This window comes from Ambystoma mexicanum, chromosome 2p (assembly GCF_040938575.1).
Source record: "Ambystoma mexicanum isolate Mex_15411 chromosome 2p, UKY_AmexF1_1, whole genome shotgun sequence".
Taxonomy (NCBI): domain Eukaryota; kingdom Metazoa; phylum Chordata; class Amphibia; order Caudata; family Ambystomatidae; genus Ambystoma; species Ambystoma mexicanum.
The window spans coordinates 323225311-323250726 of record NC_090923.1 but is presented as its reverse complement, the minus strand read 5'-3'; the positions used below and the strand labels follow the sequence as shown (position 1 = coordinate 323250726).

General features: G+C 42.7%; 1 protein-coding gene across 4 annotated transcripts in view; it reads right to left on the bottom strand.

The window, feature by feature from the left end:
- Positions 1–25416, bottom strand: part of CACNA2D3 (calcium voltage-gated channel auxiliary subunit alpha2delta 3) — a 3251448-nt gene that overhangs the window by 251712 nt on the left and 2974320 nt on the right. For 3 of the 4 annotated variants that reach the window (XM_069643639.1, XM_069643640.1, XM_069643643.1), the window contains 3 exons: positions 13411–13486; positions 11801–11853; positions 9701–9756 (listed from right to left, as the gene is read on the bottom strand). In XM_069643639.1, the coding sequence (XP_069499740.1) occupies positions 9701–9756; positions 11801–11853; positions 13411–13486 (185 nt within the window). The remainder of the gene's footprint in view (positions 1–9700; positions 9757–11800; positions 11854–13410; positions 13487–25416) is intronic. The other variant, XM_069643642.1, reaches the window with a different exon arrangement.

Genomic DNA, 25416 nt, shown 5'->3' with positions numbered 1-25416 from the left:
TTTGTGGGGGATTCCCCCGTTCTGAAGCAAAGAAGACACAGGGTGAAGCTTGGTGATGGGGTTGTTTGGATCCTTGTGCCAGGCAACTCTAGAGGGGGGTCGGCCTCTGGCATGGTCAGTCGGGTGGTTTGTTCCTGTTAGGACGGGCAGTCATAAAGTTATGAGTGTCGGCCGAGAAAGAGCACAGTGATCCGTCAGTGGAGAAGGGGCTGAAGGTGTTCCTGGAGGGTGTCTGACCCTGCCCATTTGAAGCTCATTGCAGGGTTGCATGGACAGAAAATCGAAAATGGAGCGATTTGAATATCTACGGACTCCAAGTTCAACAAAATCCTCTCCAGTTTCAAATATGCAGGAGGTCAGTGAGGATCTTGTGTCAACCTCCCTCCAAGGAGGAGATTCAGCGAATGAGAGCGGACATCGGAGACAAAGTGGACAAAATCAATCTCAGAATTGACATAATGGACGACAGGCTGCAAGCAGTGGAAAACAACCAATCATCCCTCAAGACCCTGGAGACCCAGAGTGATATGAGCATGGTGGAACTGGAGAGGAGAAAGGGGGAGATCACCCTCAAACCGAGAAATGACGAATAACTTAAGATTCTTTGGGATTTCTGAGAAGGAAGGAGAGACTGAAAGAGACTGGCACTTAGCCATACACAAATCAGCAGACATTTTGTTCGGAGCTGATGCCATTGACGAGCCTGAGATTGACAGGGTTCATAGAGGTCGGGAAGTGGGCAGAGACCTGAGGTCAGTTCTGGCCCGCATCCACAACTTTCCCGACCAACAGAAGATTATTTAAAAATCGAGGGGGGTTGGCACTGCGACACTGGCTAATGCACAAATCACAATTTTTCAAGACCTGTCTTGACTCACACTGCCAAAAAGACGTCAGTGTAGGCCACTCATGAAATGGTTGAATCATAAGGGTGTGAAATATAGATGGGGTTTCCTGTTCTCCATTTCTTTCGAGGTAGATGGCTACAGCTATAAATTGCTTACTGAAGACAATATTCAGAGGGTCTCAGGCAAACTGATGGGTGAGGGAGAACCCACCCCCGAGGTATGCACTGGAGTTCCCAGAGACAAGTAGTGGTGCATTAAAGGCCCAAGTAGATGTAGGGACCCCGGCTTGACAAAGTTCAGGAAATCGAATACCTTCAGCGGGGAACTCTTGATTTTGAGGATTTTGAGAATTTTGAGGGTTTGGGCTGTGTTCAGGGCCCCTTGGTTTTTTCTCACAAACATTTTTAGTTCTTGTATTCTCTTTTTGTTTCTAATGAGAATAATTTTGTAAACTTCCATATTACTTGCGTAGAGTGGTTTGAAATTGCCATCAGATTGGGTTTCCTTGATGAGCTGTTGTGGGTATCCTTAGTTGATCAATGTGGCACGGGAGGAGTTGGGGCTCTTATATTGAAGTAGCTTGGTGAGATGACCTGCTGGAATGGCTCCTATTTGTGGTCCGGTATTCATCCAGTGATGTTAACTGGAGGGGGCCGCAAGGGAAAGTGGGAAGGTGGGTTAAGGGGAAATGGGGTAGTTGGGGGTAGGGTGAAAATAATTTGAGTTCTTTCTTTGACCGGGGGAAATATGTTCTCTACAAGAGGAGTTTGGTCCATTTAGAGATGTTTGATGTACAGCAAAAGGTAACCGCCTACAAGTTTGCACTCTGAATGTGAAAGGGCTGAACTTACTGACCAAGAGGTCTCTAGTGGCCAGAGATTTTTGTAGAATGGAGGTGGATATGCTTTTCCTTCAGGAAATGAGAGTATCAAGAGGTGAGGAAAGAAACATACCTTGTCATCTTGTGGGTCAGGTGTAGTGGGGATTGGGTGCAATTAAACAAGGGGAGTGGGCATCCTCATACACAAGAGGTTGAAACTGAAAGTGAAGAAAATATGATGGTGTGAAGAGGGTAGGGCAATATTGCTGTTGGGCCTCCTGAGAGGGGTCAATTTTGCCTTTTTTGCACTTTACGCCTCCAATAAGGGCAGTTTAAGCTTTGAATGAGGGATAGGGACATCTGATTTTAGTTTGGGATCTTAAAATGTGGGCAAACTTCCAAGTAAACGAAAGGGCCACAGGGTCAACTGTTTTATACCCCCCCTTGTTGATCGCAGAAGAATTGCAGAACATTTTGAACTCCTATGATTTGTGTGAAATGTGGCGCGTCTTTCAGCCGCAGGAAAGGTGATTCATTTTGAACTCAGCGCCCCATGGGACATAGACCGATATAGACTATCTTTGTGCTTCTGGGGACCTCCTGAGTGGGTCCTTGGGGGCAGAGATTCACCCGGTGGCTTGGCCTGATCACAACATGGTCTCCCTGGATCTGGCCTGGCCAGATCGTGGTCTTAAAAAATCATTGTGGAGCTGTAATGCATCCCTGTGGAAGGATTTTGTCTTTCGGGAGGGACTAGAGGATGCAATTCAGAAATACTTTCTCTTAAATGACACAGGGGAGGTGAACCAGGGCGTGATCTGGGAGCCGGGTAAGGCGACATGTAGAGGTGTACTGATCAGGGAGGGAGTCTGTAAGAAAAGAGAGCGGACACTACTGGAGAATAAGTTGTGTATGTAAATAGGGGTTTTGGAAAGGCGAATACATACTTCGGCATGGACACGGAGGAATGGATAGAGGAAGTGAGAGACAAGAGGGAGGACATCAAGCAGTTGGAGGAAGGTAAAATAAGCTGCAATTCTCAAAATAGAAGTATAACGGAAAGGGTGATAAGGCAGATGCCTTACTGATGGCACAATTACGCTGACATCATGCAGACAGATGGATTGCAGGGGTGCAGAACCAGGGGGCACATTTCAAATGTCAACGAATGGTATAGTTGAGTCCTTTGCAGACTTTTCTGAAGCCATATACAGGAGAGGTACCATCCCCCAGAGGGAGGGGGAGAGAAGCCTACCTGGGAGGAGTGCTGTTACCGACACTGATACAGGAGGAGTCCAGGGAGGTGGATAACCATATTGTGGAGGAACAGATTTTATCAGCCATCCGTAACCTTAACCTAGGTAAAGCTCTGGGTGAAGATGGCTAAACTGCAGGTTTTTATAAGACTTTTGTTGGGATCCTAGTCCCTCATTTAACAAAGCTATTCAATGACATCCCAGAGACAGGAAAGGCCCCAAGGACTTTTGTGCACGCTCTTATTTTGGTGATTCATAAAGAGGGGAGGGACCCCTGGGTGTGCGTATCATATCGCCCAATCTAGCTTTTCAAACTAGATGCAAAGTTATTTGCTTGTGTATTAGCAACACAGCTTGATTTACATATGTCGTGATTAGTCCATTTGGATCAAGTGGGTCTCATAAGGGGTATACAGAGAGCAGACACAATGCAAAAAATCCCGTCACTTGAATGAGGGGGCCCGAAGAGTACGGGGCAACCCTGTACTCTTATCATTTGATACAGAGACGCTGTTTGATTGGTCCATTGGGACTTTTTGAAGGCAACCTTGGTTAAATCCGGCCTCGGCCAAGATTTCTACGGGGCTGCTTGGCCTTGTACTTGAACCCACAGGTCAGTGTATCTGCTAATGGGAGTTTTTCTTGATGGTTCATCCTGGATCAGGCTACGAGACAGGGATGGTCCCTTTCACTGATACTCTTTGCTCTCTCTTTGGAGTCCCTGGCCAGGATGCTAGGGTGGAGGGTATCCAGGTGGGTGTAGTGGGATACAAGTTAGGGCTGTCTGCGGATGACATTATGCTACACCTCAGGAAGCCGATATCCTCGGTCCCAGCAGCAGTGGAAATAACACCAGAAAATACATGTTTTTCCCTTTTACTCTGATTACAAATGCAGACAGACAGAGGTTGTCCACCCTGGGCATTGGGATAGAAGATAATCACCTGTGCTTCTTAGGTATAAACCTTACAAGGAAAATAGATGGGTTATATGGGTAAAATTTCCCACCTCTTTTAAAAAAATTATTTGGGGGTTTGGAGAAATGGGGAAAAATGAAAATGTCATGCTTGGGGCAGTTGAACACCATTAAGATGAACTTCCTGCCCAGGATTCTATACTCTTTCAGATGATACCAATTCAGATTCCAGTGCCAATGTTCTGTGAGATTAAGGGTCGCCTCCTGTAGTTCTTATGGCAGGCCAAGTAAGTACGGCTGGCATATGAGGTCTTGGTACTACCAAAGGGGAGAGGGGAAGTAGGCTTCCCTGATATCAATTTGGCGACACAACTTAGAGTCCTGATCCCGCATCTGTGAGAACAAGAGGATTGTCAGTGGGTGGGGTTAGACAATTCTCTTCTCTGTCAGGCGACAGTTGACAAATGAATATGGGTGCCGAGAGAGCAGATACCGAGGAGGATAAGGGAGCACCCCATTTTAGGCACCATATGGAATGTACTGAGGAAGGGTACTGAGATGATGAGCGTCGTGACATGGCCATCACTTCTGAATCACCTTTGGTCTCTGGGAGTACGGGATCAGATTCTGAAGTTGGAGAGGTTTCAGACTTGGTTTAAGGCGGGATTAACAAGGATAGGTCAAGTGTGGGAGGGTGAAAGGATCATCTCAAGGGTGGATTTGGAGAAAGATCTAGGACTAGGGAAAATATCTGTGGTCTCATACTTACAGCTGAAGGGAATGATTACAGCTGAACTCTGGAGAGAACTGGTACAGAGAGAGCTAAGCCCCTTTGAGAAGGTTTTGGATTCTACTGTGGGAATGAAATGGGCGATTTCGGCCCTTTACAGGGCTTTGGTGGAGGCCAGCAAGGGGTCTTCGGACGGACTCAGGGTCAAGTGACCGAGGGAACTGGGACTAGAAGTGGAGGAGCAGTTATGGCCTAAAATGTGCTGTAGTGCGTATAGTATCAATTCCATGTCAATAAAAACTACACACAATTAAACTACTGCACAGTTGGCACTAAGATCAAGCTTGCTTTTCTAAGATGTTCCCGGCACTGAGTTCCCTTTGCTGACATGAATGCAGAGATCGGGCTGACTATTGGCGAATGTAGTGGGGTTGTGAGAAGGCCCACATTTATTGGGACAAGGTGTTGGGATGGATTTAAGGGTTGGAAGGGGTTTCCAGGACAAAGACTCCCCTATTGGGACTGTTTGGTCTTTATAATACTGAAGGGGAATTCAGCAGCCTACCACACTTGCCACATGCTTTGTTATTGGCAGGGAGGGCATGCTTGGCAATGTATTGGAAAAGAAAGCTTCTCCCCATTAAGAAGGAGTGGGTAAACACAAGTAAGAATATATACATTATGGAGAGGATTAGAGCAGCTATTCATGAGAGAGGGGCGAACTGTGAGGTGGAATGGTCTGAATTCCAGGCCAGATACATGTTATTGTGAGATTGATTGGAATAAGGAAGGAATGGCAGGGAGAGGATTGGATTTGGGGAGGAGTTGCACCTTGGGAATCTAAGACAAATTGTGCTCTGGTAGCAGGCTCACTTTGCAATGAAAAAAGCGATTAAAGAAGTGCAGGTCATTAGGTTTATTAGTGGACTTGGAACCTGAACTACTTTGATTTAAACCAGGTCTTGTGTAAATGTTAATGTATTTTGGGGGGGGATGGGTTGGAAGTTATTCTTATTCTTGTTTGATCATAAGGTAGGGCAATGCCATATGATCTTCCATCTTTGACTCATGCTCAGTAATCTGGCTGTCTTTATAAGTTATAACATCGGAAAAAGTTAATAAAGTAAAAGTAAAAAGGAGGGAATACTAATGGGTCAGGACTCATTCACCTAGGATGCCAACTTCAGCAGCAGATAGGTTGGCAGCCTTCCATCTCGCCACCTTGGGGGTTCTGATTTATGTTGCAGACATGGTTCACCTGAGGCTTGTGCAGTGAGCCTGGGCTGTGACTTCACCTGTACTGCGGAGCAGTGATGTAGATATGGTGGTGTGGAAGTCTATTTATGGCATATAAGGTTGTAATAGAGCCTCCCAGAGACCCACAGAAGAACAGGTTATAATAGAAAGCCAGGCGCATCAAGGCAGTGCTAGTGGTCAGAAACCAGTGACACACTTTCAGTCAGCAGGAGTTGTTGATGTCTGGAGTCAAAATAAGAGAGGAGGGAGCACATAATGGCACACGGCAGGAGGAACTGCAAGGCACAGGCATCTCGACTAGATCCATGACACAGAAATGCCAAATTCTGAGGAATTGCCCTAGGCATGTAGGTTATGTGCTGCACGTGCAGCGCATGAGCTGATACTCGCGTAAGGCTGTAAATAGTGTGCACATGTGCGCCTAGCATCGGCATGTCCTATTCCTGGCATGCGTGGACACAGTAATATTTACGGTTACCTAGCAGAATTCCAGGATGCAGCAACATTTGGGGATACCTTGCGGTAAATACAGCTTACTTTGTGCTAAGGAGAACCTTTTCCCTTTAACATCACATTGGGCCATGTGTGAGAGGAGTGCACTGAGAAGATGGAGACAAGGGCAGAAGAAAGGTCAACCATGTGGTTGTGAGGTTACAGGTGCCCCAGTACCACCAAGGCCCACTAGGGCCAAGAAGAGCCAGCCTGCACCATGGCTAGCCACACTTAGGGAGACGTGCCACCAAGGAAGAAGTGCTTAAACCAATGAGGACTTGCAAATCTTTAGAAATGATGTCAACACACACCATGTTGACCTGTGCCCTTGGGCTGGCAGTGCCCTTCCTGTGACCCAGTGGTGGAGGATGTGTCAGGAGTTCACAGACCAGATAAATGCCCGTTGGATCGAGAGGGGCACTGTGGAAGAGGTCCAAAAAGGATGGGAGACCTCACTAGGCAGACCAATGAGAAGCTCTGCAGCAATGTGGCCTCTGCCCAGGCTACTGGAGGTGGATCACCACATGCCGAGGCACTAACTCCATTTGAAGAGGTGACTAGTGGCTTCATCACAAGTGAGCAGGTGGGTCGGAATGGGAGGCCTGGACACCTATGCTGCCACATCAGTTGAGTGCCATGTGTGCATGATATATGTACCTTCCTCACCACATGATATGCTTTCAAATATTGCAGTACAGTCAGTTGGGGTCCTTCCCTCCCCTCCATGAATACTATAGTAATGCATCCATGGTCACTTCCATTACATGGTATGCATCATAGAAAGTGGATGCTTGATCCATGTTTCCAGTTGACATTAATCTTACAGAATACATTACTGGAATCAGAATTATTTAGTGAGGCTGATATACCTATATGTGCCAATGGCCAGCAAGACACATGCCATTGAACACACTCACAGTGTCATGCTTGTGGATAGTGCATTGTGAACGTACATTTTGGCTCATATGGAGTCACACTCAGCAGTGGATAATGTCAGATTAATCCATTGACTCACCCTGGTGGCCAGTTGACATGGATGAGTAACAATATCCATGATACGATCCATGAGGGTGTGATTGTGACAGACGTTGCAGTGGTTGGCTAAAAGATATTTGTAATGTGGAATGCACAGGTGGCTAATGTTCAATGTTCTATGCAATTATATCGGGGCACATTAGGATCTGCATGTGAGGCGTGTGAGGGATTTGGTGTAAGGCGCTTAATAAATTCACAATAAAATACAACATACAAATGCAAATTCACAGCACAACAGCTGTACCACCAGGTATGGTTGAGAACTGTCATGCATAAGCAATGGTGTTCATAAATGGTGATATATGCATCCGAATAGAGAAATGATGTGGTACACATAGGGTTGAGGATGTATATTTCAATATGGTGATAATTGGGTGATGGTCACAGTCACCAAAGCTGTGAGTTGTCCTAACTCAATGAGGGAGTGCGTGTCTCATTGATAAGTTATGTATGTGCTTTGTGTTATTGGTTACACCTCCATGACATCCTCATCCTGCTTGGAGTCAGTCTCCTTGGGATGTTCCTGTGTGCATGTTTTCAGGAGATGCAGTACACACCTGTCATGTCAGCCTTCCATGCAATCTTATCATATGTCTACCTGGTCTGCAAGCTGGCCATCTCTCCCACTTACTCCTTGGCCATTGTCAATATCTACAGGCCCCCTGGCTCTATCACCTTGTTCTTCTCAGAATTGGCTTATTTGTCCTCCTCTCTCCTCACATCTACCTCTAAACTCCTTCTCCTGGGTTACTTCAAATTCCACTTCAACATCCACCTTGACTCCCCAATCACAGCACCCACTCTCTTCCATGATCTCTGCACCTCGCTCTCCCTCTCTATTCTCCCCTCTGGTCCTACCCACTCAGCTGAACACACTCTTGATGCCTTGATCTACACTGATCTTTTGCTCTCTGCCCCACTCACCACCCCACTCTCCCCCAGCTCTGCCAACCTTTTTCACGGACATCCACCCAATGAAACGAGTTTCTGCTTCTACCTTCACATCCACCTTCAGCCCCCCTCTCTTCCCACTGCAGACTCTACCTCTGACTCTGCTCTCAGCAACCTTAATCTTGCCATCACTAACACTCTCGACATTCTTGCCCAAGTCTTGAGGATCCGCCTGAAACATGCCAAGTGTAACACCTGGTACGATTCTGAACTTGCAGCCCTGAAACGCAAGTGCAGAGCTGCGGAACGGAAATGGCAGACCTCAGGCTCACCCTCCGACAAGCTGGCCTGTGGAAAATTGCATTTTATCGTGCAGGCCAGACGAAGGCAGGGATGCTTACAAGTCAGACCTGCAATGACTTAAGCTACAAGCAACTTGTACTTCTACCAGGGAAACCACTCTATTCATAAATGCAACAGTTTTATCACAGGCAATACGCCACCATATTTGCAACTGAATTCTAATCAGACACCAATCTGGGCACTTCAACCAAGACACATGTGAATACCGGTTTAGTCATTGTGCCTTGAAAAAGACAGAATTGGTCGAAACACGTGTCGGCATACTCAATATTGACCATGAAATAAATCTTGTTGACTATGCAAATGTATGTTGATCAGTTGTGTTACGCTATTTTAGCTGTTCTGTTTATACAAGCGCATGTACTTGGAATGAATGTAATTAACTTTTTTTGTCACACTAGGCAGGGGTAGCCTAGAGTTCCATAGTCTGCAGCTGGCAATGGAATTACACACATTGCTATACCTTAGCCACAGCACCCTTACCCCTGGTTACCCCAAATATACCTAGCACTTTTTATTTCCAAACTTGTATGCAGAACATTAGCAATAACATCCAATCAAGGGGGCCGAATCGTTTGGAAATGACCTGAAGCCCAAGTTAACAATGGGCCCTGGCACTGTGGGTGTTATTTCAAGTAGCATCACAGGTTTTCAATCCGGAAGCCCCAGGTGCTAATGATGCATATATATGGTGACAAAGATGTACAATCATTGTTTACTTGATTGCCAGTTACTGGACTAAGGAATACAGGTGCAAGATCTGATATGATAGAGGCCAATACACAGACAGGATTGATCCCACAGAGAGTCGTTTCCATATTCAAAATGCTAACGCAGAGCTAGAAAGATGGACAACCATTCAATGTAGGTTAGAAGCACAAACCCCAAAAGGAGCCAACACGTTCAATTTTAATACTAAACAAGTGGTGATTTGTTTTCGCCGCTAAACTCATGTTAAATTTAGACAAGTAAAACTTCCATTGTGCATGTCACTGTTTCCCCACACATATTACAGAGGATCACATGCCATGCATGTTATTAAAAGCCTCCTGCAAAAGGCAAACCTGTTTATATAAAACATGATCTTCTTACCTTTAACTGAAATATCCGAGTGCCACAAACTGCAAAGATTAAACTCCACCAGAAACCTAAAAAAAGGGTGAAAATGTGTTTTGTTATCAAGAGTAGTTTGATGGCCCCGAATCCCTTTAAAATTAGCATTACGCGCAAGTTACAACATTACTTCATAATTTGTTTCTTTGATGAACACGGGCCTGCAATCATTCCTAAGGCATGGCAAGCCACACCAACTTCAATGCTGGCCATTATGTATGGCTGTTTTTCAGAATGCGTTCAGATTCCACAGCAACATGAAATATGGTTCCAGTTTTCCTGGCCAGGTCATGCATACGAAAATAAAATACAGTCTATGCTGAGGCCAGGATTTAGGGTAAGGAAACGTGTCTTTTATGCCAACGCGTGTGGCCAGTGTTGAAATGTAAATACATTTATGCATATGTCTCCTTTTCTCTTTAAATACACTCTAGAGATTTACTGCGACAACTTGATTAAGAGATCTAAGCTGTTTGTGGTCAATGTGTTTTGAAACCAATTTCCAAACATGAATCATTTTGTGAACATGTAAAAACGTTGAATGTTAGAGGGCAATAATAAGAGGTAACTTGGGCAGAATGAGGCATGCTCTTGACTGCAATCTACTGTCAAACACGTTTTTTTTTAGGTCACAGGCCCGCGAGTGCCCGCATAAGAATGAGCCGTGGTGTGTCTTTGTCTGTATATACATGCCAGTTGCAAATGTGTGTCGCCTTTGAAAAATCAGCTTGATATGTCAGAAGGAGAATTAAAAACAGCCAGTGTGGTTTCAACCCAAATTCATTTCCAGCAAATCTTTTTGTTTATGTATGACCTTTTTGACTCTTCCGAGTACATCGTTTTTTGCAATATTCTTCAAAATGTTTTTCTGACCGTGGGAAAGAAACCTTTCATAAGAGGCAGTCCACACCTATGGAAAACGTCTGCAGAAGCTGCAGAACATATGAACATACTTCTGGGGTGTCCGAGAAGTGTAATCTGCTGGCACTGTGCACACCTTTGAAGGTGATGACCAAAATGTGCAGACGATTTTGATCGTCTGTGCTCATAAGAAATCAGCATTGCTTTGCAAACCAATCATCTGCCCCACAGATTTGGATTGTCTCTACCTTTCATTAAAGGATCAGCCACATTTCAATCTGATTGTGTCTGGTTTTGAGCAACTTAGGCACACCACTTGTTCGAGTTTCCATCACAGCAAAACGCCTCTCCGAAATAAAATAAAAGTCTACAAGAAATACGTTTCGAACACACCACCTGAAACATAACATAGCAAATGAAACAGTCCTAATTGATATATATTTCATATATTTTATTAACACCAATGCCTTACTTGCTGTATAACTAAAATGTTTTTAGAAATGCTTTCTAGATTTGCACTTTACGCACAAGCGTTTCTGACATATTTGTTTGTGTTACATTCAACGAGCAGACATTGACTTGAAATCTCATATAAAAAAGAGCCCCAATGGCAAAGGAAACCATCAAAGTGCACCAGATACATCTGTCATAGAGCCCTAACTGTTTATATCACAGCAAATGAAACCCTAGGAGGCCTTTTTTTTAATCTCCAAGATGTTTTCTTTAGTGGATAACAGACTACCGTTTACTGTAAAGTACACTTGCATATTCAAAAGTGACCCCACGTAATGCATTATCTCAAACATGATATGTTATTAGTATATTTCTGATAGCCACAAAAAAGCGCAAAATGACCAATGAGTAAATAAATGTAAGTTTCAATCAAATGAGTTAAAATGTCTACCAGTAGGGTTAGCATGACTGTGCACGTTTCCAAGCACATTAAAATATTGAAAATGGCATGATCTTTAAGTGTAACCCGAGCTAAAAAAAAATTAAAAAAAAATAAAAATGCAGCGGATTCCACTTACAAATCGTCAATAATGAAATATTTCTGTTTAAATGAAGATACTTTCAAATTCGGTTATTTCACTTTAAAAAGTTATTCCATATTCCATATTATCGTCAATCCCAAACACCGTTCTTATAAGCGGAATCAACTGGATGCAGGGAAGCAAAATTCATATGAGCCATGAAATGTTTACAAGTTCTACTTACAATATAAGTTCAGTCATTATCCATTTTACTGCAGCAAAGAAGGCTTTGTAAGGCTGGAGAGAAGTAACGTGTTTAATGAGAAGAAAACAATTCTGGCATATCATTTTATGTCTGAAGTATTTAACAAACGAACGAATTACATTTTCTCAAACACTAAACATTCGTTGAAGTGCATTTGTAGTGTATGAAATGATATTTTCAGTAACAAAATGTATGCAAACAGCACATAAAATAGGATTTGGATTGGTGCAAAATACAATTCTACCTCGGTTTGAAAAATTGTAATTCAAATTACTGATATAGGTGCATTGTGTAGGATAGCATGGCTCCAAGCAGGGCTGAATACACTAGAAATGCAAAGCTCATGGTATTGTCACATGTTCTATTACGCTGTTAACTTAATTTTTAGTGAGCTTTTTCACCTACAAATTAGTACAACTAGTTATGCATTTAGAATTTCAAAATGGCTGACTACGGTTCTATGTGAAAATGCATGGGTATTAAATGCTCCCAGAAATTAAGGCTGGTGTTTGCATTTCCTTTGTTTTCGTTTTTTCTTACAAGCGGGCCTGCTATTCAACTTACCCTTTCCTCTGCCTCACTGCCCACCATGTAAACACGTGTGCCCACCGACCACCGCTGCATAGAGTATCAAAGCTAATGCTGCCCTCAGTGTTTTTACTGGTAGCATCCACATAGTAGAAGAGTGAATAATTGTATTTACCATTTTTAAAACCCAACTACAGCTTTATTATTCAGTCCGAATGTTATCAGGCCATATGCAAATACTACTACTAGTAGTACTGCTACTACTACTACTACTACTAATAATAATAATAATAACAATAACTATTTTGATTGTGATTGTGAATACATTGTAGCAAATCCATGTTCATTCTAACGACTACAGATCAATCTTGAAAGCATGAGACAATGTTCTTTTCAATAACTGTAAGTTCATTTTACAATTAATACTAATAAGGAACAGTCTTGGCAGTTCCAGAGTATTTCACAATTAGGGGGTTAGTACGGAGGGCATTAGCATGTGCACATCCTGTGTGAAATAATTCAGCTCACTATGGAACTGTTTAATAATGATGAAACAAATGCAAAATTAGTGCTAACCGGAAATCATGTTAAGAATACCTGTGTATTGTGTTACAATCATCTGTATGTATCACATCCAAAATAAGAACTCATGATTTTACTGTGTATTTGGTTTAGGAAAACAATCATGATTGTGCCTTTCTTGGCTACAAAATGAGCATGGTGATGCTTAAATAAATTCAGATTTTCAGCACCAATGTTGTAGATATTGACTTTGTTTCTAGTTTTACAAAATCTGTATGATTATGAATTGATGGAGAAGTGCTGATGCAACATCAAAATGCCTTCTTTCAATTACATAGATACAACCATGTAGGTCTAAGCATATGAAATAAAGGTTTGTATTTTGTATGACACAACAGTACATTAACAGATTTTTTGAGCATTCACTTACTATCATCCTTGCAGATATTGAATATGAAAATTGAAATGATAGGCAAGTATCTACTTTTAATAGTAATGTTATGGGTGAGTATTAATGAAGGTGACTAGTGCATACTTACATTTAGTAAACTACGGGCACTGTCACTACTCTCTTTATTTGTTCTACACATGGCCTGGTAGTCATAAAGAGTAATTCTACAGAAGAGAACAAAAATGTACATGACTCATAAGTAAAATAGCAAGAAAACATCATCTTACATTTCACACTCACAATTCAATATAGTCAGCAAACGTTTGGTGTACTGTACAAGAGGCTGCAGATAGTAAACAATTAATTAAATGGGGGGGGGGATAAAGCAATGGAACCAAGAAATATCTATTATTCTACTGAAACCAAATATACCATTCTCTTCTTGGTCCACATTTGCTGAGCCTCAGTACACATTGTGCCTACAACATTTTAATGAGGTCTGGTGAAATACAAATCTGCTCACAAAACTCAAACGTAATGAGTGAATATTGCTTGGAAAAATATGAATGTATACATTCACATAGCGGTTTTAGAAAATGTATCTTTGGTTGTAATTCCATGTTATAAATGAAGGGAACTACAACATGTTCTGTCATTTAAGAAAATTCAGATCAGCTTTTGAACCAATTGTACACCTCCCATCTCTGCAGAGCAATACCTGGGCTCCATCATAACTGATAACACACTGCCCTCAAGATAAAATGGCAGATGTGTCTTCTAAAAATAAATCACATTTGACTATGTTATGTATCCTTGAATGTTGTACAGTGCAGAGATAAAAGTGAAAAAGATATTTGGAGAAGGTTACCAGCCAACCAAGTTAAAATCATCATACTTTAGGCTTCAACAGTTTTCCTAAAATGTTCCTTCAGTGCCAAAAACTATTGGAGCACACATATATTTTACATGCAATGAAATAATTGGTTAGCCTTAACTGATTTCATTGACATATGTTTTTCTCATTATAATATTTGTTTTTTATTCCTTTAGGTTGTAATTTCAGAGAATGATGAAGAGTAACGATGTCAGTTCAAAATCCTAGTCATAGATAGGGGAGGTGTGTTTTCATCGATCTGCGGAGCACTTAACAAGGTTCAGGGAATGGGATAGGTTTGACAGTGGAGTGATCCACTACGATCTAATGCATGGCAGATAGCTAGCAGGTTTTGGAAGCCAACAGTTTGCCCATAACTGGGAAAGGCTGTTGATGGCAAATAAAAGTTCACCACTAGTTCTCACTTCATTCACAACCAGTAGAATGCTTTCAATTTTGAGAAGATGCAGCTTGATTGTTTAGCTCAAACATGAGGAGGGAAGCATGGACTGTAGCGGATTTAGGACTTTCTCTGGTGAACACAATCAAGATCCTTGCAGTAGTCAAATGCAAATGGAAACTGCAAGGCCTAGTCCGATCCTTCTCTGTAGGCTGTAGAAGGGAGAGGAAGGACTTGTGGTTGAAGGCATAAATGTTGAATGAATGTCACAGCACCATTGAAAGTAACTTCTGGGTTGCATACTTGCTGTTTAGTAACATTTGTGAGACAAGGCCAATAGACCATGGATTTGATTTACAAACACATTTTACAATGGAGCAATCCCATAGGACAACTTTTTATAAATCTGGCCCCTTGTCAGCAAAGGAAGGAAAAGCCATGTGAGCCTACAACCAAGAACCTTACATTTAGCGTAGGGAAAAATACATTATTTAATCACTCAAATTGCACCAGCCCGTTGGATAAATTGAGTGATTGCTGTTCAGGTGAGTCAGTCAGTCAATTTACAGTTTGAAAACAAAACGATCAGTGATTACGTCTGATTAATGGGGTACTTCCCAGGTTATTGTGGTAGTTTAAAAGCCGAATAAAGTTGATCTCACTTAATGGGTCGGATTATGCTTCCATCTGTGTATATCATTGTCTTCAAAAGTCTGGTTATCTAAATGCTTCGATTTTAGATCCCAAATGTCATTTAAAATAAATTCAGTGTTAACTTAATGGACCAGGAGAATGCCTCCCTTCTCCTGGTACTGGTCTGCAATGTTAAATATAGTTCACAACAAGGGCCAGCGGGATGACACCCTTCCACTTGTGTCTCGTCAGTGTACTTGAAAGGATTTAGTTTCCCCACCGGAAGAATAACTCCCTTCTCCTGGTGTTTTAGAGTTCTTTTTGGGGGGATTCTCTTAGCACCCTCTCACTATATCAGCAAAGTCCCAGTCTCTGGATCCCAGTGGACATAGCTCTGCCACTGCAATGAGAAAGATTTCCTTGGATGGCTTCTGCAGTGGTGTTAGGGTCCCAAACCCTTCTTTGATCTTCAGTGGGCTTATCTATACTACTGCTGTGAGGATGGTTTCCTCCAGTAACTGTTTCAGTTATGTTGGAGTCCCAGAACATTCTCTGGTGATCAGTGGGCTTATTTCTGCCACTGATATGAGTAACATATTCTCAGATTCTTAGTTTTATTCTCTTCGGGTCCCAGACTCTTCTCTGGTGGTGAGTGGGCTTATTTCTGCCACTGATCTGAGGAAATACTCCTCAGATGCACTCTTTGCTCTGCTATGGCTCCCTGGCCCTTGATGGGACTCTGATGGGCTTTACACTTGTTCTGGCATGAAGCAGAGACCTCCTTACTATCCCCACATCACTACTGGTTTGCCCTTACTTCCAGTTACTTTCTGGGACTTGCTTGCCTGGTGCCAGTCTCGCCTAACTGGGGTCAGCCACCTTCCCACTTTCAGCAGCTGTCTGCTTCGTTACAGCTTCTGAAGCGATTCAGCATGTTGTGGCTCCATGCACTCTCTGCACCATTAGAAGACTGCACGGTCCACCTCCTTCTGGACGTCGTGCCACTGCCTCCCCTGCTTTCAGCTGGGCTCAGTCTTACTAACACAGAACCCATTACGAGCATCCTCAGTCAATCACCAACGACCTCTACAGAGCTCTCTCGGGTTGAACGCAGACTTCAAATCTCCCTGGTTCTCATATAGGGAAGTAACCCAAATTACTGACAAGGACTATCACAACCCTTAATCCAAGGCACAATGCAAATCCCCCTGTAATAATGTGCTAATTTCAGTGTAAATTGGTTAAGTTATTGTATATGAATAGGCTATTTTATTAAAGTGGTTGCAGTATAGCTTAAATTACAAAGGGCTTTCCTCACATATAGATAGCTAATCAGATAAATAGCTAGATAGATGAAGTGAACCCCTGAGGTTTGGCAGGTGTTTGAAGCTATGCAACTTTAACTATGAGACTCCAACAGCACATCAATTACTTAACTAGAAACGTTAGCCCATTGATAACATGTTAAGGTATTGTGATTTATACCATGCACCACTTCCAATTTCATGGTCTCCAGGTGCTCTGATGGAACTGAAAAGGAAGGAAGGCTCAGGAATGTTAGTTAGTGGCATGGAGAGGGAGAGCACAACATAGCTTTGTTGTGCGGTTGGTAGCTTCAGTTCAGGAATAAACGTCATTGTGTGTTGCGTTTGCTTTTACTTGGTGTGTGCTTGGTGGGATTCTGGTGTGTAAATGTGTATGGAGTTATTTGCGTGTTTGTGGTTTAGTGTTCGGTAGTGTGTTGGTTGAGTTGGGTGTTCCATAGCGTGTGCAGATTCTGGTGATTTCAGGATTGTGCTGTGGTTGAGGTATGAGTGTATTTTATTTGGTGGTTGAGGGTGAGTTTGCAAGAGACTTGAAAGCTTTTAGTAGGGTAAGTGATGGGAATGCTCTGTTTGCTTCTATGTGGAAGTTATGTTGGTTCAGCTGTGATCATTTCCTGGTATGGTGCTGCAGTGACCATTGGACTTGGCCACATACTATTTCCTGTGGCCACTTTGGGTGTTTTGGTGAGGCTTGCTGCATGGCTGAACCCCATGCTGCAGGCAAGTGGCCACTGTCTATGGCTCAATGACTTAACAGGTGGATACACAATGGGGGGTATAATGGCCACTGCAACTGGCCGTAGGCAAGGACAAATGTTAACTTCAGGGGCCTCACATACACAGATATACTTTCCCACACACAAACATACACACACACTACAGAGTCAGTGATGGTGATCCTGTATCTGTTGTTAAGTTGCACTGCCTAAAGGAAATGCACTTTTGGGCCAGTTTAGAACTTTAGTGTGGTTTGACAGGTTTCCACTAAACTTTCCTAAAATAAATATAGACTCAACTCTGAGTTTCATCAAGGTGTAGACATTATAGGGAAAATGTATAAGGTGGCCCCAAACCACAAGCGAGGTATGCAAAATGTATAGGTGGTCACAAAATTGGGGGAACTATATGACACCAAATTGGCAAAACTAGGCTGACCTAACATGGTCTCGCTCCCACATACACTTTACCCTTGGATTGGCGGGGAAGGGCACATGACCAAAATTCATGCCCTTGCTGAGAGGACATGTCTAACAGTTCGCAGACTCACCAAGGTCATAAACTGGCCACTTGGCTTTGTGTGGGAGATGGCCAGTGGCCCATGGACCTGCAATGGGTGAAAAAAGACCATTGAACCTCACCACAGTCAATGGCCAGTAGCCCATTATTAAAGTCACCAACAGCCAAACCATTGAAAAATGACTGACACTCTTTGTTAAAGGAACAATGTGGTTGTATTACCAAAAAAACAAAGTAGCACACAAAAGTCCATAAAGAAACCATCCCTTGAACACTGTGCCTCATTGCTATGCAACATATATTATAGATACACTCAAAAGTACTAGAGGATGTGGAACGTTGGGAGTACCAAAAGCAGGTTACAAATCTAATTCTCAAACACATGAGTGTTAAAACCAACAAAGATTATAAGTATCCGATAAACATACACTTTGCAGAGCACCACAATTGTACTTTAGATTTGAAATAGTTTGCAATAGTGAAGGCCATGTTTTAGAAATAAAACGATGTGGTGCTCTTAGACAATTGAACCAAAATACATATTAATACTCAATATAAAAATGCAGTTTCGTCACAAGCAATATGCTATATAATATATGTTGTAGTAATAAACATGGATGGAACAGGGCTACTATATATGCCATGGACATGGTGAAGAGCCTAACACAGATAATGATGGCCTTGCGTATTGTGGCATTTTACTAAGTAGTTCTTTAATTACAATCTTTATTCACACTTCTTTAATATGTAAGTGACTTCAGTCCAGCAATCCAACTAAGTCAATGGTTAGGATGGGATGCCCAATGGAAGCCCTTATTTATATATTTTTATGTCAAAAGTTCTTTAAATTTGGATGATGAACCCTTATATAACGCCCGTCTCTTTGGATCTCCCTGACCTCACTGAGCCAAGAAGTAGGTTTCTTTTGCAAATTAAAAGGTTTATTTGAATAATTAAACAATATATATATATATATATCACACTTTTATGAACAAATCATATTTGAATAGCACACTAATGAATATGGACGGTAATCAACAATGGATAATATTACAAAAGTAACAATCTCTTTAATCACTTATGGAGTATGGATATGAAGGATACTGTAGCAGAGAATACTTTATGTGATTCAAGAAAATGCAATAATGGGAAAGAATGCAACACAGAAATAGACTTGATATGATTTCAATCAACAGATAATATGGTCACTTTTCCCTTGTGATTGCTCACTCCCCCCCTATGCAATATGAATCGGTGTAAATGAGGGCACACAGGTTTCAGGAATACAATCAAGAATGCAGTTCAATTCCAGTTCCACCAGGTGAGCTTAGAGAAAACAGGTATGATTTTAAAACACAGGTCAAAACGCTTTTGAATGTGATTGCAATGGATGGGAAAATATGCTAAATTGATTTTAATTCGCTAAAAGAGATTCAGGATGAGTGATAGTTACTTGAGATTGGTTCAGGTCAACACTAGCAATGATGCATGAATGATTATCAAATTGAAAACGAATATCAGCAATTGAGAACAAGGAGCAGCTATTTTGACAGAAAATGAAATTGAGCCAAATTGCAATTCGCGGCAAGTTTTCCGCGTGCGTAAATCGCGATTATGGAAAAACTATAATAAAGTTATAATAATACTCACTCCTAGCTTTGGAATGGAATGGGCCTCGTCAAAGATCTGGTCAAGGGGTTTGGCTTCACTCTCGCCACCATACAGGTCTCAGGCCCTCTGGGTTCTGCGTTCAGCACTGCATGGCGGCCTGCGGCCTCTTGAACTGGATCTGACAGGTCTTGGATTACAGCACTGCTTTCTGGGTCTGGATCTGGGTTCTAGCACAGGGTTCTTAGCTAGAATAGAACAGCTCAGCCTGGCTGTTAAAGGTGAGAGTCAGGTTGCAAAAGATTCTGAAGGCCTGCTGAGAAGAGTTCAGCTTTTAGTGTTAGGCCTTTCTGCTTCAAAGTTCTGGATTCTGGGTTCTGGAGTTTGGTTCTAGAGTCTGGTCTCTGGATCTACCTGGATTCTGGAGTCTTCCGGCAGAGTGCTGCGCAGGAATCGGTGAGTAGTGGAAAAAAGTGTGTTTTCTATCTGTCCTAAACAGTCTCTTTTTATGTGTTTTCAAAGTGGGTGTGGAGGCTGATTCTACATGCCCAACCCCCTGAGGATTTGATAGGTCAGAGAATGTTCTGGGTTCTGACTGGAGAAAGGATCACCGTGTCATGAGGTGTCATCATGATGCTGTGTTTATGGCTTAGCTGACATCCCTCCCCTCTGCTTTTACACAGAAAATCTCTTTTTTCATGACAAACATATTTCCAAGGTGCACAACTTGTTCATAATACATATACACATCACAGATTAATTAAGGCATGTCTCTGTTCAAGTCCCATGTTCCTAAGAGCTTTAGTTCCGAAATGACAACTTATTTGCGCTTTTGGTGAGTTTCCCAATATTGGTTCTGCACTAAATTTGATACATGCAGGCAGCTCCTCTCTGGGCATATTATTGTAAGTTCTTAGGCTCATAGCAACAACAGTGCAGCTGTGATATTAATAATTCCGGGGTTTGGTCTCAGAACATCACACGGTGTCCAGCTTAGTCTTGAACTGTGTGTGAATTTGTCATTTTAAGAATCCCAAAGTTTCATATTTTTGTCAGCTTGGTAAAATTTGTTATACGCAATTTTATAAAACATATATTTGCTGTCAATTCAATTCACATCCCAGTCTGGTCCGCCCCTAGAGCTTGCTTGACTCAGAGGTCACATGTCCTGTTTCTCCCAATGTCCAACGAGAAATTTCAAAGTCTATATTGTAATTGTTCACCAAAAAGAATCCTACACATCATGCTCTGATCTGTTAGACTGTTGAGAGATTAGAGAATAGATCTGTAACTGTATAACATGCTTATCCAAATATGGGTACATTTCTTGATCTTCTAAATGTTCTCACTTGAGTACCTGATTTTATGGTGTAGACATATTACAATGTGGACTTCGAAATTTCTTTTTGGTGAACAATTACAATGTGACTTTGAAATTTCTCGTTGTTGAACAAATATAATGAACATTAAAATCTGAATAGGTGACATTTTTTGTACCAGCTATATATAGGACTGTACATAGTGGTTAGTTTAGGAGATGTAAGATGCTGTCCTTACTTGCATGAAAAAAGATTTTTGCTAAAAATTCATATAAAGACAGTAACTTTATGTTTTCTATAATTTTTTCTTAGATTGGATTGATATTTTGAATGTATATACCCCTGAAGAAGAGATGTTTTTCTCGAAACGCGTTGGGCCACTTTTGAAAAATAAAACAACTCATGAAGATACCAAAGCAAGTTGTCTTGATGCTTGCCATTAAGAAATCTTAAATGTACTGTCTACTTAAATATTGAAATAACAGAGTATTAAACGAATACAGCTCACCCAATGGGTGAAAACAAGTTATACCCTAACTGTTTGGCTCTTTGAGAGGAGCCTGTAATAGTGTGCAGGGGACGGGAGTTCCTCCATATAGGAACTTGTTCTGTTTGCAATGACACAATAGTCCCTGTTGTCCAAAACAAGGTGCAGTGTCACATTTCGGGGACATCTCACAGTGGTTGCCATGTTGGGAGGATGGAGAAGAAGTGAATGGTGAGCGAATGCATGTGGTCCAGGTCCAATTGCATCCACTAGAGCACTTTGGAAAGAACATCACATTTCACCTTCCTCAGGCATGCAGAATGGGTGGCAATGTAGTGAACAGTCTTCATGTGGATATCAACATTACATGGTACTCAAGTACATACTTATGATCACATGCTGTCTGTCATATTTTATTCTTGCTGCTATATGGGGATTTAACTTGCTGACTCATGCCATGTGCTGGCCTTCAGCATTACGGTGAAACATGTGCAGTACTTCTCCAGGAGTTGTGTACTCCAATTCCTGTGGTATGGACCATCAGTCATGAGTAGGCCACATTTGTATGGCTATGTCCACACCAACTGCATGAGCAAGACATGGGGGGCATACATCGACAAAAGTCATACATCTTTGGCGTACTGGTCACAGTGGGGCAAATCACGATGTCTGATGTGTGCCATATTCACTCTGAATGCACTTTTCTGCACATGTCCATTTTTATGAGATACACATGACTCAAAATGTCATTGTCTGTCCATGTGTAAGTGATTACGCAGTGGAAGTAGTGGAAAAGGAGGAAGAAGAGGAGTTGATGCGTCACTCCACCAATGGAGCCTGTGGTGTCCTATATCATGAAAATCCACAGGTGCTACAGGCGATCGATCATCAGTTGTGTTCCTGCTTCTTCTGACTCATCTGTCTCTGTTGATTTGGATGCAGAACCAGCAGTGGATGACTCACTGAGGGAGAAGGTGAGTGCCCCAATGGCCATATCGGATAGGGCCATTGAGTCTGCGGCAATGCAGCAGGCTTTACAAGGCCAATCAGTGGTGTTCCTCACGTCTGCAGTATTTAACACTGCAGAACTTCCTTCCTATGAGTTGGTGTCAGATTCTGGGGCTGATGTCCAATGGAGGGTTGCAGACGTGAAGCCAACCACTGAACTCTGCAGCAACGGGTCTGGTCCCTCGCATCAGACCGTCGTGGGTCCCAGGAGCAGCAAATGTTGCATGCCACCATCCGGCATGGTGATATGTTGAGTCGTGTTGCAGAGGGCATGGATCCCTGACTGAGAAAATGTCTACTCCAGCGGTCTGGAATGCGCAACAGCAGAGAATCAAGTGGCCCTCTAGGCTCTCCCACAGACTAGGCATTGCGGCCAACATCGAGGGCTGACAGGCTGATCTGAAGTGTCTGCAGGACTCCCTGCATGGAGATTCTAAGGCACATAGGGAGGCCCTGAGGCGGGAGATGTGGGCATCTCGTAAATCCAATCGCCATGAGATGGAGAACTTGAGGGCTTAACTTCATGATGAACTCTCAGCCACAAGGACCCTGCTCCACGAAGGTCCAGCAACTTGAGGCGTCATGAGTGAGTGCACGTACAGACTCTGTGGCCATTCGTGAAGAAGTGCATTGTGACCTCACCACCATGCTGGTGCATGTATTCATGTCATGGCTAGCCTCAGCCAATGAAGACCAGGCTTTGGTTCTGCGTGGACTGGATCCACCACCACCCCCACCAACACCTGATTATCCAATGCCAGATGAAGGTCCCAGCATATCCATGGCCATCAACCACCTCTGCCATGATGTCCATGAGCCCATGCAGGTTTTCTTTTTTTAAAATTCTATTTGGTGTATACTTTTGTGGTCCCAGTTCTGGATGGATATTTTTTTTTTCACCTGACCAGGGTGGACAACATTTTTTTTTGTATTACCCCCTTGTCTGAGATGGACACATTGTTAGGATTTTTGTACACCCCTGTCCAGGATAGACTGTCTTTTTATTGTTTTGTTATCCTACCCTGAGAGATGTGCTATTGCCTCACAAGGGATTGTTCACTGGAGGATTGGATATGCCTCCAGTGAACATTGGTGTTAACTGCCATGGTTGACTTGCTTTCAACAGGATAACATGTGCAGGCAACAAATGGCCAATAGTCTTATTGTACATATGTGTAAATATGTATACTCTGCATGATTTGGTACAATAGATGGTGAAATATGATGCCCCATGTTGTTGCAGGGATCCTGATTCATCCAGTGACTGCACTCCATGAGAGGTCCACCCTGCACCCTTTCACTTCTCTTGACCCCATGCCCTCTGCTGGGCACAGGCCCTCCAGTCACAGATGTGGAGGTTCAGTTTCCGATGGAGGTGATGAGGGAATTACATCAATGCAGTTCTCTCAGTAGGTAAGGTTGAGCACTGGCAATCGTGCAATAACCCACCAGAGTAGTGAAACACCCCGAATGTGTGCTCCACTGTGCCTCTAGTGGCTATATGTGCTGCATTGTACCTTACTTCGACTGGTGTGTCAAGATTCCTGAATGGCATAAGCAGGAATCTTGATAGTGGGTATGCACTGTCTCCTGCAAATGTGTTGATTGTTGTCATTGCCATTTATTGTCAGGGTCATTTGTTCAATGTGTCACATTGCTGCATTCATGTGCATGACAGTTGATATTCACGTAGGAGCCAGGTGTTGCCAAACGCTCCCAATGGCAGAGCCTGGTAGAGGGATGACTGGCGGTAAATACAACCGTCATGTGTGCTTCCATTAAATTGGCATTGGTTTGCATGATGACTCCTTTTGCATCACAGATGACCTGCACATTGATGGAATGCCAATGCTTACAATTGTGGTAAATGTGTTCCGTCAATCGGGGGTCAGGGGGTGCGTAGCACAACATGTGCACACTCAATGGCTCAAAGTACATGTGGGAAGTGTGCTACTGGCACACTCTCTGTCTTTCATTCAGTGTGCACGGTATGTATGTGTGCCTATGCACACTCACACATGATGTTATGCAGGCCAACACTTGGTGGAGACAGCAGGATTATGTGGGCTGAGATATGCCCCCAACGATAGCTGTGGTCTGCTTGAAGGAGTCTGTGGCTATTAAATGGACTGCTGTCAGCACCATTTCCACGGGGTTGAGGGCATGGGAGTAGATGCTGGGGGGTGCAGGGTCTTCTTCCCACTCCCTGACCAGTTCTAGTGTGACATGGGTTGGGAACCAGTACATTCCATACACTTGGTTATCTGGCTTCCCAAATAGCATGGTGGGAAAGTCAGGGGTCTCCACATCCTACTCCTGCTTCTGTGCCTAACTACTATGGATCCCAGCATTCTTGCAATCATTGATATGATATGATATGATACGGCATTTGTAACGCGCCTATACACAAGTGTTTCATTGTGACTGACCAATCTTTGAATGGTGTGCCTTGCATGCTTTATACGCATTGTTTCCTTCACATGTTGTACTTTGCATGTACTGTAATGTGGCGGTGAGATCAGGATTTTTGTATGTGACTTTTCCCGACATGATGCTGCACAGTGAAATCCATTGAATTTGGTCATGTTTGCGCTTGTCTGTCTCTCAACATGCCCACGCTATACCTTGTTCTTCCTGCATGGAGTGTCGGGCACTGCATTTGGCTGCATTCAAAGACCTGACGGGCTCATGCACAGCCACAGAAATGCACGAAAAATCTGTTCCATAAATCACTGGATTGAGTTTTGTGTTCTGAAAAGTGCACAAACACACTTTTCAGTGCGCACAGTATTCTATAAATCAAGCCCTTAATTGCAAGACGGTCTGTGCTTTCCCATCATTTCTAGCAAATTGCATTATCTGTTATACAGATGCTAGTACCCTCAACTGTCTCCGTTTTTAAGATCAACTCCTTTAAAAAGTGGTTGTAGTCAATATTGATTGTTCTAAAAATAGACGCCATTCCATCTGTAACAATGGAATTAAAATATATGTGTACGATGTATGTATTCCTGAAATAAATGTTGTATAACGTTTTAAGAGCATGCCATGTGAAAAATATGTGAGAATACAATAAACCACTGTCACATGTATACGTATGTGTGGTTTTTCCTTTAGTATGAATTTAGCCCTTCAATAAAAGGGCAACGGTGTCACATACAACAGAACTGGAAAACACACAACGAGTTATGCTATGGGGCAGAACAGGTGGCCACCATATGTCTTCAGGGATTAAGCAACCAACAGCTCACGAGATGATATTTG